A 15,551-nucleotide genomic window follows, 5' to 3' on the forward strand; every position below is an offset into this window, starting at 1 on the left:
GCGGGACCCCTTCTCCCGGGTTCCCAGCAAAGTGGGAACAAGTTTCATACCAAGTTTGCAGCTCCTTACACAGACCTCCCCAGCAGTACACTGCTGCTTGAGGTGCGACGCTGGAGAACCTGTGATGTGTATCTGTAACCAGATGTCGCCGGAGTCTTCCCGTCCCTTAGGACTCAGTGACTCACTGCTGTTGCCCTGCTGCACGGGGGCGGGGGGAGTGGGAGGTTGAGGGGGTGGGATTTGAGTTCAAACTCTGCCCTTTCGGTTAGAAGGGAAGGGGGGTGATGGCGACTGTGGGGCAGCCCTTGCGGAGGACGGGAGGCTCCGTCCCCACGGGGCGCCTCGTCCGGAGCCCTCGGGCCTCACAGCGCCTCCATCCCCGTCTGGACCCTGCAGAGGAACGGGGCTGCCCCTCGGAGGGTCTCCAGGTTATCCCCCGGTTCGCTCTGACCCCATACCGCCCCCTGAAGCCGATTCTCCGATCGTCCGGGGCTTCTTACTGCCGGGACACCGGGAGCTGCAATCCCCACCTGCGAGCAATTAGGTCTCAGAGAGACGGGCGGGCGGGGGCTCTCCCCGGGGCGGGGCGCACGGCAGGTCGGGGCGCGGAACCGCACTGCCCACCGGGCCCACGCTCGCCGGGCGCGCAGCCCGCTGGAGGGGCGGGGCGGGCCGGGCCGCACATTTAAGGCCGCACCGCCGCCCGAGCCAGACAGGCAGGCGCTCGGCTGCCGCAGGAGCGAGGAGCGCGCCGCCGGCCTCGGCCCCCGCCCCCGCCCCCGCCCCCGCCCCCGGGGCCCCCGCCCGCGCCATGAGGCCGGTGCGCGCAGCCGGGGCGCGAACGCGCGGGGCGGGAGGAGAGGGCGGGCGGGCTCCGCGCGGCTCCCTCCGCTGCGCGGAGACCCAGGGCTGCCGGCGTGAAGACGCGACGCCAGACGCGGGGCAGGGGCCGCGGGGGTCCTGATGCGCAGGCGGCGCGGGGCTGGGGACTCCGCCGGGGCGCTGTGGCCCGGAAGCCGCCCCGGCCTCTGAGGCCCAGGAGTTCAGTGGGCGCCCCCGCCGAGGAACGGCGCGCTGGCGTGTCCCGTGGGGACCAGGCACGAGGGAGGCCCTGCCCTCCTGGGGGAAATAACTTGCCCAGCCCTGCGCGCGCCCGACCAGCCCTGCGCACCGCAGCAGAGGCGGGAGGCGGCGCGGGGGGCGCTGCTCGCGGGGCGGGGAGGGAGCAGCTCCCGGGAGGAGCGGCCGGAGGGAGGGCGGCGCGTGTTCCCTGCAGGTCCCGCCGGGGAGGCCTCAGCTCCGCTTCGGAGACCCCACCTCGGGCCAGCACCGCACCTCTGCTTCTCTTTCAGAAAACAGAAATTTACTCTGTGGAGCTCAGTGGAACCGGAGACATTGGGAAAACGGACAAGGGGGACGGCGAGAAGTACGGGGGCCTGAAAAAGAACTGCTTGGAACGCAAAAAGCATCAGCCGAAAGAGGAGCTTAAGAAAGAACTCGATCTGGTCAGTTGAGCCAAACGGGTGCCCCTGGGCACTGCCCTCCCCGCTGAGAGCTCGCCCCTATAACCCACCTCCCACAGAAGAAAATTCAGTCTCAAGAATTTGAAAAGCCCTGAGACTTGTTTCCTTGTTTTTAAAAAAAATGGTGTGATAATATCTGCCCGGGGGTCAGGCCTCTGAAAGCTCCGTGCTTTCAGGCTGTAGGCGCGCCCAGGTGGGACTCTCAGAGCGGAGTCTCTGATTCCAGTCTCCACCGGCATGGATGGCCCAGACCGCTCTCCTTCCCGGCGGCTTCGCTGAGATGATTTAAGCAGCCAGCTGCCACATTCTAGCTGATAAGATTGAACTATGTGAGGCAGAACCACCCAGGAGGAAAACCAAAGGCCCTGCGCTTGCTAGGTTTCTGGGTATGTTTGCCTCACGAGGAAGAATTTCATGGGTAAGAGAGTTGGGCTTGGCTTCAGACACCCTGAGGCTCAGCTGAGGTCCAGTTCTCCGTGGCTGGTCTGTGACTCGGAGCAAACTTCTCCGCTTCGCTGAAGCTCCATTTTCTTTACGTAAAGTGGGAAATAAACAATTTTTGTGGGTCTGTCGGAGAAAAAGTGAGATAAGAATGAGAGTGTTCTTAATGCAAGTGTTTTGTGGACGTGCAACCCTGTTTCTAGTAAAGCTGGCTGCCCTGGAAAAGAGCTGCCCTGGAACTGAAATGTGACACTGCATCTCAGGACTGCCAAAGGGGAAACTTCTACCCTGAGTTTGAGATTATGCTAGGTTGTCCCTGCGCTTCACTGCAGACCTTAAAGCTGTGAGTCTTTGAGCAGCTGGTAGTAGTGTGTGCTCATGTGTGCTCTTGAGCCAGTTGTTAAACACTCAGGAATTCGGCAAGCTGACTGATACTGTATTAGTAGCCTGAAGCGTGACTGGGGTGAGAAATCAGTAAATGCTACAAATCGGAGCTCTTTATTGATTTTTCCTGGAGAGCTCATTAAACAGCACACACCACTAGGCATTTGTCCATGTATCTTCTGAGGACACTTAAGACCACAGCCCTGGAACTGGACTGACCTGAATAGAAATCCCAGTTTGACTGAAATTCAGTTCCCTGTTTTGAAAAATTGGAATTAAAAATGGTACCTACCTCTTGGAGTTGTTAAGAGGGTAACAGAGAAAGCAGGAGAAAGACTGAGATAGTCATTCTTATTTCCCACGTATCTCTAGCAGTTAGGGGTGAAGACATAACTAGTCTTACTTGAAATTGCTAATCATAACATGAATATATATCCATTGTATCATATGCCTGTAAATTACAATGATAACCTCCCTTGAGATTGGAGCATTTTGTGGAGATGTATAATACAGAAAAATAATTTCCATAGTATTGGCCAAAGTGCTCCCTTGCTTCCTTGCTGAGATACGTCTTTCTTTCCCTCTTTTTTCACAACCTTCTCACAAGAATCCTATGATTTGTGACTGCATGCTTGGACGCCCTTGCATCCCGACCCCTCCAGCAAGTTAGAACCTTGATGAGAACTATAGCATCCCTGGCTTCTGAAGGCCCAGGCGGATAGTGACTCAGGCCTGAGCCACCTGTTCCAGCAGAGTTCACTCCCGCACCCTGCCCTGCTCTCATCCCCAGAGCCGGGCTAGCAGGAGAGGATAGTGCAGTAAAGCCCCTTAAAGTCTGAGGTCCATCCATGGAACCAATGGCTCTAATCATCCTTTAACTTTTCTCTGCCCAGGACTTGGTGTACTGTGCACAGAACTGTGTCTTAATCCTTTGACTCCCCAGCAATGTCATATTCAGTTGATATTGGTACAATGAACGAATGAGCAAGGCAGATCTGGCTGAGGAGAGAGCAAAAAGTCTCTTTTGTAACATGAAACTTTTTTGCATATACTTGAGAAAAGAGATGGTTCTGGTACCAGTCACAGTATAAATTTTTGTTTCAGACAATCAGAGTTTTAGAATCCTGAATGTTAGGTTTTCTAGGTGGGGTGAGGAAGACTTAGCCCTGGGTTTTCCGCCACAGGAAGAGGCTTCTAGTCCTTTAGCCCAGAGATTCTCAAAGGGAGAGGAGAGGGGGACTTTGCTCCCCAGGGAACATTCAGCAATGTCTGGAGACATTTATGGTTATCACTTCTTAAGGGAGGGCGCTGGTGGCTAGAAGCCTCTACAACAGAGTTATTGGCCCAAAATGTCAATAATGCCAAGGTTGAGAAACTCTGCTTTAGCCTAATGATTCTGTGACAAAATTAGCAAGTGTGGGCCACCCCCCCGGCCCCGGTATTTATTTGGCAGGTTTTTATTTTTTATTTTTTTAAATTTATTTATTATTTATTTATTATTTATTTTTGGCTGTGTTGGGTCTTCGTTTCTGTGCAAGGGCTTTCGGCAAGTGGGGGCCACTCTTCATCGCAATGCATGGGCCTTTTCACTACCGCGGCCTCTCTTGTTGCGGAGCACAGGCTCCAGATGCGCAGGCTCAGTAGTTGTGGCTCACGGGCCCAGTTGCTCCGCGGCATGTGGGATCTTCCCAGACCAGGGCTCGAACCCGTGTCCCCTGCATTGGCAGGCAGATTCTCAACCACTGCGCCACTGGGGAAGCCCCTTGGCAGGTTTTTAATCTGAGGGCTTCTCTGACAGTGAACTGAGTCTCAAGTACTGGAATAAGGAAAGGCATGCGTCTCTCTACCAGACCGCCTGCCCAGTGAGGGCTGCGTGGGTAACAGCTGTCAGGACATGAAGTGGTTTGGCACTGCTCATAGCCCTCCACTGATCCCACAGTTCAGGTCTGAGTTAAGTGTCCAGATCACTGGTGCCTGGACAACAGGTGTGCTAGGATTTGCATGTGCTGGAGACCAGACTGAGGTGAAATGCATTGCTTTGCTCAGAAAAACTAAGGACAGCTACTTTGTGGTAAATGGCAAGCTAAGTCTGAACTATTCAGGGGTGGCCAGAAAATCCCCTGGCCAGTGACCGCTCCTGCAGTGAGGTTCTCTTCTCTCACTGCAGTAGCCCCTGGGACAAAGGTTCCTTCTTTTCATCCCACACTCCCTGGCCCCTCTGCCTTCCTCAGTGCTACTCCCAGCTTTCATGGGCTTGTCAAGGCTTAGGGTTTGAGTCTCGGAATTATCTAATTCACTCTGTTCTTCTTTTCATGGGCTTCAGGATGACCACAAACTCAGCAATGAGGAATTGGAAACAAAATATGGTACAAACATCATTACGGTAAGTCATCAGAGAACCAGTGACAGGGGAGAGAATCCCGGGACTGTGCTCAAGGTTTGTGGAAAAGAATGAGTGACCTAAAGCTGCAACTTTGAGAATGCCAGCCCCCCACATGCCCACCATGTGAGACAGGGCTGGTTCCCCTCAGGAGCTGGCCCATCTGAACCACAGCCCTGGCCAAGCCCTCCGCTGAGCTGTGCGCTTGGTCACAGACAGTTCTTCGACTGTGACCGCAGTGAAGCTGTGGTGACCCCAGGAAGGTTTGGATGCTTCCTCGTTGTCATGATCAGGGGTTGCTTTTAAACCCTGTGCCCAGGACGTATTAGGGTCTTATCAAGGCCTCCTCCAGAAAGGGACAAGGCTGCAGGACACACCATGTGCCTCATAAAATCTCCCACCGCAGAAGTAGGGCTTCCTTCTGTGAATTCAAATCTCAGATCTCAAAAGTTTTGGTGTCTTAACATCAGGAGATTTGGGTACACCTGTTCAAGTCAACAAGAACACCTGCAGTGTGAGGAGCAGGCGATGCCTGGGTTTCAGGAGTTCGCAGTGGGCGGGGGAGGCAGACGTGTAGGAAAGCACGCAGCAGCCACGCTGCTCCCCGAGGCAGCATGTGAGAGGCCGAAGGGCACGCTGAGGGAACGGCGGAGTCTGACAAGCGAGGCTCCCTGGGTGGCGCAGTGATTGAGCTGGGACATAGTAACCCTTACCCACCCTCTGCAGAAATGTGACATCCAACCCAAGGTGGGGGGGAAATGTCTGATTTCTGTTTCTTTTGGCTCTGCTTTCTCAGGGTCTCTCCAGCACCCGGGCTGCTGAGCTCCTGGCTCGGGATGGGCCCAACACCCTGACCCCCCCGAAGGAAACCCCGGAGATTATCAAGTTCCTCAAGCAGATGGTGGGGGGGTTCTCCATCCTCCTGTGGATAGGAGCCATCCTGTGCTGGATCGCATATGGGATTCAGTACTCCAACGATAAGTCCTCCTCCCTGGACAGCGTAAGGCCCTGGGGCTCCTCCTGGGTTTGCTGGTAACGGGGTGGGGGGCGGTGAGGGGTCAGCACCGTAATGCAAGGGCAGAGCATTGGGCTGGGGTCAGGGGTCCACCACTGATCAGTCACCACATGAGTTTGAGAAAGTCAGTCATTTTCCCAAGTGTAAAACAGAAATTATATCTGACTTTCTGGTGTCTCAGAGGCAGTATGAGCATGAATTTTTCAGAGAGAGAGAAACACAAAAGTTCCTACGTGGAAAAAAAAAATCGATATCCACGTGAAGTGTTTTTGGGCTTTCTCTCCTCAAAGCTAATTCTCTCCCTTTACTGTGGAGAGTTTCTGTGCCTGCTGATAACGGAGGACTGAAACACAAAACTGTATTGGCCGACATGATGCTGAGAGAAGGAAGCCAGATGCGAAAGGCCGCATACTGTACGATTCCATTGATGCGAAATGTTCAGAGCAGACCCGCCCTGGATTCAGAAAGCAGATCAGTCAGTGGCTGCCAGGGCTGGGCTGGAGTGGGGAATGATGGCCAGTGGGCTCAAGGGGACTTATGGGATGATGGATTGTGGTGATTGTCGCACAACTGTGTACATTATTAACGATCACTTAATTATATACTTCAAATGGGTAAATTGTGTGGCCTGCACATCACACCAGGACACTACTGCCATCTCTCTCACTGGTGTGGAGCACCCTGGCCCTAGGATCTGGCCCATTCCTGATGCTTGTTTTTCTGATTGACGCCTGTCCTCCTCACCCAGGTGTACCTGGGCTCCGTGCTTGCCCTGGTCGTTATTTTAACCGGGGTCTTTGCCTATTACCAAGAGGCGAAAAGCACCAACATCATGGCCAGCTTCCACCAGATGATTCCACAGGTGGGTGCGGCACCCTCCGTGGTGTCTTCGAGACTCGAGATAAGCGAGCATCAGGCTGGGGGAGTGGAGGAGCTTGGAGGCCTGGGCCCCCTCCCTGCTGTCTGCAAAGTCTTGGGCAAGTGACCTAATCTCTGTGGAGCCCCTGTTTCCCCCCAGGGTTTTGAGATGATCAGTGAGATAAGATGGAGAAAAGTGCTTAGTCGAGAGCAAAGCGGGGCAGGAACATGAGTCGTTGCACAGCCTCTCCTGTGACTGCGCCTCAGCGCTGGTGAACTGTTTAGACAAAAGCAGTTCAGGTGGTTCTGAGCGTGAACCGAGGAGGCCGACCTATGATTCTTTAAGTGTCACCCTCTTTGCTCCCATTTCTGAGCCTCCCCGCGTGTTGCCCCAAAGTGCCCTCAGTATGGGAGGCCCCCCATCCCTCCGCCCACAGGAACCCGGGAGGGGTCCCCTGGGGAGACTGCACACTGCTGTCGGCACGGCGGGAAAACCGCAGCCTCGCTGGTCTGCAGGGCTGCTGGACAGAGGGGACTCCGGGTGGGATCCTTTGTGCTCGGAAGTGGAGAGCCTTCTCTCACTCACTCCATTAAAGTTTTCCCGACCTGAGCAAGATGATTAAACCCTTTGGCTCAACCTTCAGGAGTCTTCCTGGACCTCCCAGCAGGATCGTTCCTCCTTAATGGTCTCCCTTTCCGCCAGGCCCAGGGCTGTCGCTCTGCTGGGCCCTCCCATGGCAGAATTTTCTGGGTCGAAGAATATCTCCATGAGCTCCTACTCAAGAAAAAATAGTCTTAGGGTCTTCAGGCCCCAAGTAAAAGTCTTCGTTTCATTTTCTGCTCTTCTGACAGCTGTGGATCCTAGCGCCTCCCTTCCTGAGGTTTGGGGAGGGTGCAGGAGGGCCAGCATCATTCCAGGAGGCAATCTGAGGCCTGGGTCGTGATTTTCTTTCACAGCAAGCGCTTGTCATTCGAGATTCAGAGAAGAAGACAGTTCCTGCAGACCAGCTGGTGGTGGGGGATATAGTGGAGATTAAAGGAGGAGACCGGATCCCTGCGGACATCAGGTTGCTGTCTGCTCAGGGGTGTAAGGTGAGTGTCACAGGCGCCCCGAGGATCGTGCTCGTGACCAGCTGGCTTGCTGTGGTCTTTCCAGGTCTCGGTGTAACTGGGGAAGGGACAAGGTGCCTGATCCTGAGCTTGTTTCAAAACTTCTAGGTAGATAACTCATCTCTCACTGGGGAGTCTGAGCCCCAGCCCCGCTCCTGTGAGTTTACCCATGACAACCCCCTGGAGACAAAGAATATCAGCTTCTTCTCCACAACCTGTCTGGAAGGTAAGTCCAGTTGCTTGCGGGGCCGCATGTTCCACTCATAGCACTTCTCCGTCTTCAGGCTTTGTTTTTCTCTCTTTACCATCACTTGCTGCAAAGGCTTCTGCAAGAGAAAACGAGGAATTGAAGAACCCAGAGAGCTGGTGTTCGGCCTTAGTCATGTCATGTGCTGACTGGCCACGTAAGCCACCAAAGAGAGGTCCGTGAGGCTGTGGTCCCTCCTAGCTGAGGACCCCTGGAATAAAATGTCTGCTCCACCTGTAGGCACAGCGACGGGCATGGTCATCACCACGGGCGACCGCACCATCATGGGGCAGATCGCCTCGCTGGCTTCGGGGGTCCAGAACGCGAAGACGCCCATTGGCATCGAGATCGAGCACTTCGTTCACATCGTGGCAGGAGTGGCGGTCTCCATCGGCGTCCTTTTCTTCATCATCGCGGTGTCCATGAAGTATTATGTCCTGGACTCCATCATCTTCCTCATCGGCATCATCGTGGCCAATGTGCCTGAGGGTCTCCTGGCCACTGTCACTGTGAGTCCGCGCTACTAGTGGTCGCACCCTGACCCTGCTAACGTGCCATTCTGCTGTGCTGGGTGGGCGCCCGCCACGGCTGAGTCTGCTCCGTCAGGGGCGACCGTGGTACATTCTGAACAGACTGTTTCTTAGAGGGACAAAAAGCATTGTGGTTTGTTAATATTTGAATGCATTGTCCTTGAAAACTTATATTTTCATTTTCAGGAGATCTGTCTGCAAATCCCTTAAGATCTAGATAAGACAGTCTTGAACCACGATTTACGGATTTTCTAGAAGCCGGATACCTTCCCCCACATTTCCACTGTTCTTAAAAGGAAAACAAACAAACAAACTCCTTTGGCAGTTTCTACAGCTGAGGGACTTGAGCACACTTTTTACCTCGCTTCTCTTCCCTCTCAGATTCCACGGACACACGCAAATGCCTTCCGTGTGTTCCTGCAGAGCAGTTCAGCCCTTTCCTGTGCTTACGTCCAGGTTCAGCTTTGGTTCTCCCTGCTTAGCTCACCCTTGAACAAGGCCCTTCTCTGCGGTGCAGGCCCTACAGGCGGGGAAGAGGGCTTCGTATCTTCAGTCCTGTGTGAGGGTGGCCTGGCGCCATCCTGAGCAAAGACAGAAGTTTTTGATTCCAGGTCTCCTCTGACTCCAGCAGAGAGTAATTTGACAGAATTGGAGGCAAACAGAACCCTTTGAGATCTGCAGGGTTCAAAGAGAGCGAAGAATGTTTACATATGGAGCTCTTAAAGTGAAACAAAATGCTTCTTGATTCCCCAAAGCAACAAGGTAGCCCTTTGGGACAAGCCCATTGGCAAATAGCGGCCGAAGTCCGTCTCACGTGTTCTTGCTTGTGAATGACAGCCAAGGCCCCCTTTGTAATTACACGTGACTTGCCTGGCTCTGCGACCTGTGGGTGCTTTAGGATCATTTTCCTCAAGGGGCAAAGGGACATAAGAGTGTTCCACATTTAATAGAAGAAAGGACTGTGGCATATCCATGTATAGGGCTTTGTATGCTTTCTCAGTCACTGGGGCTGATGCAGCTTTACTGCATCTGTAACCATACCTGACACTAGTCCAGCTCTACCTGTTTCTACGTTATTGAACCCGAGTTCAAAAGGGTGGTTTTTCTCCCAGCTTCTCCCTCTCTCCTCCGTCTAGGTGGCTCTGTCACTGACGGCAAAACGAATGGCCAAGAAGAACTGCCTGGTGAAGGGCCTCGAGGCAGTGGAGACCCTTGGCTCCACCTCCATCATCTGCTCAGACAAGACGGGGACCCTGACCCAGAACAGGATGACCGTGGCCCATCTGTGGTTCGACAACCAGGTCTTCGTGGCGGACACTAGTGAAGACCACTCGAGTGAGTCTTCGGGCGCATCCAGCCGGGCCCTGCGTTGCGGACTCAGCAGCGGGGCTGGTCTGCAGCCTTGGGGTGAATAGTGCTGTTCGGGGTGCGAGCCCAGCACCCTTGACATCCACTGTTCTTCTTTCCAGATCAAGTCTTTGATCAAAGCTCTGCAACCTGGGCCTCCCTGTCAAAGATCATCACGCTGTGTAACCGCGCTGAGTTCAGACCAGGACAGGAGAGCGTCCCCATCATGAAGGTGAAGGCCCTGCGCACGGTCTCAGTTGCAGCCAGAGCCAAGGCACTTTCTCTCTTCTGATTTGGTGCTTGACTTAATCTCTCCAGCTGAGTAGGGTTTATACTGTAAGAGCAAGTCTAATCACAAGACCTGTAGAAAATTTTTTTCGCTGTAACTAGCTTCGAGAAATCTAAAAGTTCTCAGAATATTCACGTGGGCCTTTTGAAAATTCTGTCTCTTTCCAGAAAATGAATGTGCCTTTAAGTTACTCTCCTAACTTCTTTACCAGCTAAGAAGATATAATCAAAGGTTCCTTATTACATAAATGCCATTCACTGATGGTTAAAATGTAATCGGCTAGAAATAGAAGGAGGGGTCTTAGAGCGTATTCCTCTAGGCTGCGTGGAGCTCTTGTATAATTGCAATATACGAAACTTCTCTTTCTCCTCCCCTCCTTTCCTCCCTCTTCCTCTCAGGAGTCACTGAATCTGTGTTCTCCTGGCTTTTCTGTTTGCCATCTGTTTCCTTCATTGACTCTTACTTATATTTTTTGTTCGCTTTTCTTTATCAGCCAGCTCATTAATAGGCCAATCACTTCTCTGTATCTTTCAAGTCCTTATCTCCAGTTCTAATTTCTCACCCAAACTCCATGCATCTCCAGCTAGCTGTGTGTTTCCACTTAGAGGTTTTGCATGCTAGACACTCAACAAATTATGTTTTTCACCTTCCACCTGTATCCAAACTTGCTCCAAATTAATATCCCAAATTTTCTATTTTTCTATGCCATAACCACTTTACTTGTCATCCTTTTGGAAGTCATCTTTAACTTTCTCCTTCCCAAATATCTAGTGAGTCACCAAGGCCTATTACTCTTGTTTCAGAATATCTAACTTTACATTTCTGTTATCACTAATACCTTGCATTGGAACAATTGTACCAACCTCTTAACTGGCCTCCATGATTCTGGTTTATCCCTCCCCTGTCTTTCTTGCATGCCACTAATTTTCCTTAGATACTTCATTAGTTAGATGGACTACTTCATCTAACTTTGCTCAAGAACTTTCCATGCGTCTCTATTTTCTGCTTCTCGAGTGTAGGTCTCCGCTTGCCTTTTGGGGTTCTTTACATCTGCCACATCCTCCATGTCCACCTGTGTTTCAGCACTCACGATAGAGTTTCCCCAACACGTGCCTTCCTTCATGGCTTTCTGGTTTCTAGAAGGCTTTCTTCTGCTCCTCTCTCTGTAGGTAACCCACCTGTCTTTCTTTCTCTTTTTTTTTTTTTTTTTTTTTTGTGGCTTGCGGGATCTTAGTTCCCCGACCAGGGATTGAACCCGGGCCCTGGCAGTGAAAGCGCTGAGTCCTAACCACTGGACCGCCAGGGAAGTCTCCCCGCCTGTCTTTCAAGATCTAGTTCATAAGTGCTTTTTTCATGGAAACTTCCGGCTCTCAGAGCTCTCACTTTTCTGAACTCCCCTAATGCCAGCAGGTGGCGCCCTGCAGTTAACAGTCCTAAGTCAGTCACCAATTGTGGGGTAACTTTTCTCTCTCCAGTAGACAGGAAGCTTAGGTTACGTGTTGGTTTGTTGCAAATGATCAGAGAAGAACCAGATTATGTGCTGCAACTATTTATCTCTTGATTCGCAGAAAGCTGTGGTTGGAGACGCCTCAGAAACTGCTCTTTTGAAATTCTCGGAGGTCATCTTGGGTAACGTGATGGAAATTAGGAAAAGAAACCGCAAAGTAGCTGAAATACCTTTTAACTCGACCAACAAATTTCAGGTGAGTGTTTCGTCACAACTGAATCTTTATCATCACTAGAATGGCATTTCCACCCTTTGGTTAATATGTATTGTGAACGACACTTGACTTCAAAAATAGTCCTCAGAGATGCAGGGCCTGGACGTCTGGTAAACCCAGAACAGGTTTCCCTGAAGTAAGTACAGAAGAAGAACGGTGAAGGTCCTGCCGTTCCCACGCGTGATCCGTCTGTGTGACGTGCACGCTCACATGCGCACAGACGCACCAGCACCCGCGCTGGGTAATTTCGGCCAAGGAGGGGCAGCGGCCACATCCCAAAGGACGAGAGAAGGGTGGGGCGTGGGGAGAAGCGGCGCTGCCCCTTGTCTGTGTCAGGCACTTTACGTGCTTTGTCTCATTTAATCCTCATGATAAGCCTGTGAGGTGGGACCAAGTAACCCCAACTGAAGGGTGAGGAAACAGGCCTTAGAAAGCGCTGAGGTGACAGAGTCACACAAGCATCTAAGTGGCGCAAGCAGTTTTCACACCTCTGACTCCTGAGTCTATGCCTTTTCTACCACAACACAGAGTGTGGGCAGTTCAGTTCAGGCCATGTTGGTAAGCCTTGCCCTTCGTGAAGACCCCTGAGCACCCGCCACACTGCTTTCCCGTTCTGCCCCACGGGCAGTGCATAGGCATCTCCTCTCCCCCGTGGCTCAGGAAGAGAAGGGCGATCCTTGCCTAGTTGTCACCCCTCATGCCAGGGGTGCCCAGCACTCAGGTTAGGACAAAGGACAGTTTCTAGCCCAAGGTGCTGGCACAGGTGGGATTCCCTGTAGACTCCAAAGCTGAGAGTGGGGCATCGTGACTTGGTCTTTGCATAACAGTAAATTATATAAATAGGATAACCATGTTTGTGTACAAGTTTCTGGTGATTACCCACACATTTTCTTTTTTTTTTTTTAATTAATTTATTTATTTTTGGCTGCGTTGGGTCTTTGTTGCTGCTCGCGAGCTTTCTGTACTTGCAGCAAGTGGGGGCCACTCTTTGTTGCAGTGCACGGGCTTCTCATTGCGGTGGCTTCTTTCATTGCGGAGCACAGGCTCTAGGCGCGCGGGCTTCAGTAGTTGTGGCTCGCGGGCTCAGTAGTTGTGGCTCGCGGGCTCTAGAGTGCAGGCTCAGTAGTTGTGGCCCACGGGCTTAATTGCTCCACAGCATGTGGGATCTCCCCGGACCAGGGCTCGAACCCGTGTCCCCTGCATTGGCAGGTGGATTCTTAACCACTGAGCCACCAGGGAAGTCCCACTCACCCACACATTTTCTTTGGAAGGAATTTAGGACTGGAAAATAACTGTGGAGCAAACATCTTTGTGGATGATTGACCAGTAAAAAATCATGGTTAGCAAAACAGACAACTAACAAAATGTATGATGTAAAATGTAGAGGAAATTCGATCTCTGTTCAAAACATAGTGAAAATAGAATGAGTAGCAATTCTAAAATAATAATTGTAACAATACCTATCATGTGCTAATTTCCACACTTCTCACAACAATTCCGTTAGGCAGTAGAGAAGGAGGAAACAGGACACAGCCAGCAAGGGCCAGAGCCAGGACTCAGGCAGACCCAGGGGACCATGCTCTTAGGACTAGGCAGGATGGCCTTCCAACCATGACCGAGACTCAGAGTCGCCCCGGGGCTCCGTCTCCTCCAGGGAAGGCTTCCTCGTCGTGTGAGATGTGAGGAAAAGCGGGTTCTGTGAGGCCTCGTGTGCAGAATGATGAGGGAGAAGTGGGCTCCCAGAGTTGGTCTAGAAAGGAGAGGGTCCTTCAGAAGCGGCCAAAGAGCCTCTGGGATGCTATTAGTGCCATTTTATATCCACACATGAGCAACACTCAGCACTGAGCAAGGTGGTTGGGGGTCATGACCTTGGAGGGTCTCTGGGGCATCGTTCAACCCAAGGAAACAAAGTGGACAGTCTTAGAATAGCAGTTCCCCAAACTGAGACTGGTCCATTAAAATATTTTCCATAGTTTATGGCAAATTGGAAAATTAGGACAATATTTTATAAAATTTTATATGGAGATGAAAGTATTGAATTTAGAAGATTATCCTTTATGTCCTGCACGGTTAGGGCAGGGACTCTGGGGCCTGCTGGCCAGAATTCAGGTCCCAGCTCAGCCCCCTGCTAGCGGTCACTGAACTCTCTACACCTCAGATTCCTCCCTTGTAAAAGGCAGTGATCATGGTACCCACGGCCATAGTTTTGAGGGCAGTTTTGAGAATTAAATGAGTCCATTTAATTTCTGGGCACTCAGAACAGTATACACAGTAAAAGTATTTATTATTCCTACTTTAAATGTTAAAATGCCCTACCTTTCATAAAATGATAGTGACAATAGATGGAGGTTTTTGGTTTGGTTGGTTAGTTGGTTTTTTTAATGTCGCTGCTTGGCCATGTGAAAAAAGCTGCAACCTTACGTTTGCCCTCTATGGTTTGTTTGTTTTTTTTTTAACTCATCTCTGATATCCGAAAGTCTATAAACTACTGGTTTAGAATCAACTGGTAGACCCAAAATGATAGAATTTTTCTTTGTAACTTACTCATTCTCTCCCAAACACTACAGCTTCCTAAAGTTCTTTCCAGGGCTTAGAAGGGTACCTGGTATAAAATAAGGTCTAGACTTAGCCACTTTATTATTGTCTATAAATTTTTTCACATTTTTCCCAATTATCTTATTAGGGTGCATCTAGAAGTAGAATTGTGAGGTCAAAGGGTAACGATGATAAAGTTGTGATTCCTTTTACTTAGTTGTCCCTCCCGGAGGCCCGTGCATGAGAGGCCGTCCTCACAGCCCTCGCGTCCTCTGTCACATCCAGGCAGTGACACTGCCCACGTGCCTGCCTGAGTGCAGGACGGCTCGGGTCTGCAGGGAGGGCAGTCAAGGCAGGAGGTGAGACAAGGCAGCTCCCAGCCCTCTGACCCCACGGTCGCCCCAGAAGATCGTGTTCAAGGCAGAAGGTTTCATGGGATGACAGCGCATCTGGCCTCCCTAAAGCAGCCAGTTTCTGTTTGAGAGACAGACTGAGTTTCCCCCTGCGAGACACCCTGATTCAAATTCAGGGGGTCCCCCTGGGCTGGGACAGAGTCTAGCTCTCTGCATATTGCTTGCGTACAAAGTAGAAAGGACAGAATGCGCCTGCAGAGAACACTCGTTCTTTATAGATCAAGGACCACTAGCCAACAGAGAAAGGGGTGTTTTTAATCTTGTCGTGTTGCTCATTTAAAGATCTGTCCAGTTCAGGCCCTCAGTAGTAAAGACGGTGTCATTGCCCGATGCCACACTGAACATGCTCGACCCCTTTCCCCCGCAGCTCTCCATACACGAGACAGACGACCCCAGTGACAAGCGTTTCCTTGTGGTGATGAAAGGGGCCCCCGAGCGGGTCCTGGAGAAGTGCAGCACCATCATGGTCAACGGCCAGGAGCAGCCTCTGGACAGGAGCACGGCCAAGGCCTTCCACACGGCGTACATGGAGCTGGGCGGCCTGGGGGAGCGCGTGCTGGGTGAGCAGAACCCTGATCCCGCCCGTGAGGCCCGCGGCTCTCTGCCGGCCCCCGGCACACGAGGAGACAGGCCTGTGATGTAGCGGAGTAGCTCTGGCGTCCACTTGAGTCATAAAGGAGAAATGGTCAACGTACAAGAGACACTGTGTGATGGATAGTGGGCGGGGCGGTCCCTTCCAGGTCAGGGAAATCTGGGAA

The 15,551-nt window shown here is 51.8% G+C and overlaps 1 protein-coding gene across 2 annotated transcripts in view; it reads left to right on the forward strand.

Annotated features, from left to right (window-relative positions):
• The first annotated feature begins 267 nt into the window (after positions 1 to 267).
• Positions 268 to 15,551, forward strand: part of ATP12A (ATPase H+/K+ transporting non-gastric alpha2 subunit) — a 28,519-nt gene continuing 13,235 nt past the window's right edge. The window contains exons 1-13 of one of the 2 annotated variants that reach the window (XM_082364912.1): positions 268 to 428; positions 1,353 to 1,505; positions 4,672 to 4,731; positions 5,525 to 5,728; positions 6,492 to 6,605; positions 7,559 to 7,693; positions 7,820 to 7,937; positions 7,996 to 8,115; positions 8,199 to 8,467; positions 9,625 to 9,823; positions 9,958 to 10,067; positions 11,693 to 11,827; positions 15,161 to 15,353. In XM_082364912.1, coding sequence (XP_082221038.1) covers positions 285 to 428; positions 1,353 to 1,505; positions 4,672 to 4,731; positions 5,525 to 5,728; positions 6,492 to 6,605; positions 7,559 to 7,693; positions 7,820 to 7,937; positions 7,996 to 8,115; positions 8,199 to 8,467; positions 9,625 to 9,823; positions 9,958 to 10,067; positions 11,693 to 11,827; positions 15,161 to 15,353 — 1,954 coding nt within the window. In that variant the 5' untranslated portion in view covers positions 268 to 284. The remainder of the gene's footprint in view (positions 429 to 1,352; positions 1,506 to 4,671; positions 4,732 to 5,524; positions 5,729 to 6,491; positions 6,606 to 7,558; positions 7,694 to 7,819; positions 7,938 to 7,995; positions 8,116 to 8,198; positions 8,468 to 9,624; positions 9,824 to 9,957; positions 10,068 to 11,692; positions 11,828 to 15,160; positions 15,354 to 15,551) is intronic. The other variant, XM_082364913.1, reaches the window with a different exon arrangement.

Source organism: Balaenoptera borealis, assembly GCF_965194805.1.
Source record: "Balaenoptera borealis genome assembly, chromosome: 18".
Lineage (NCBI taxonomy): Eukaryota > Metazoa > Chordata > Mammalia > Artiodactyla > Balaenopteridae > Balaenoptera > Balaenoptera borealis.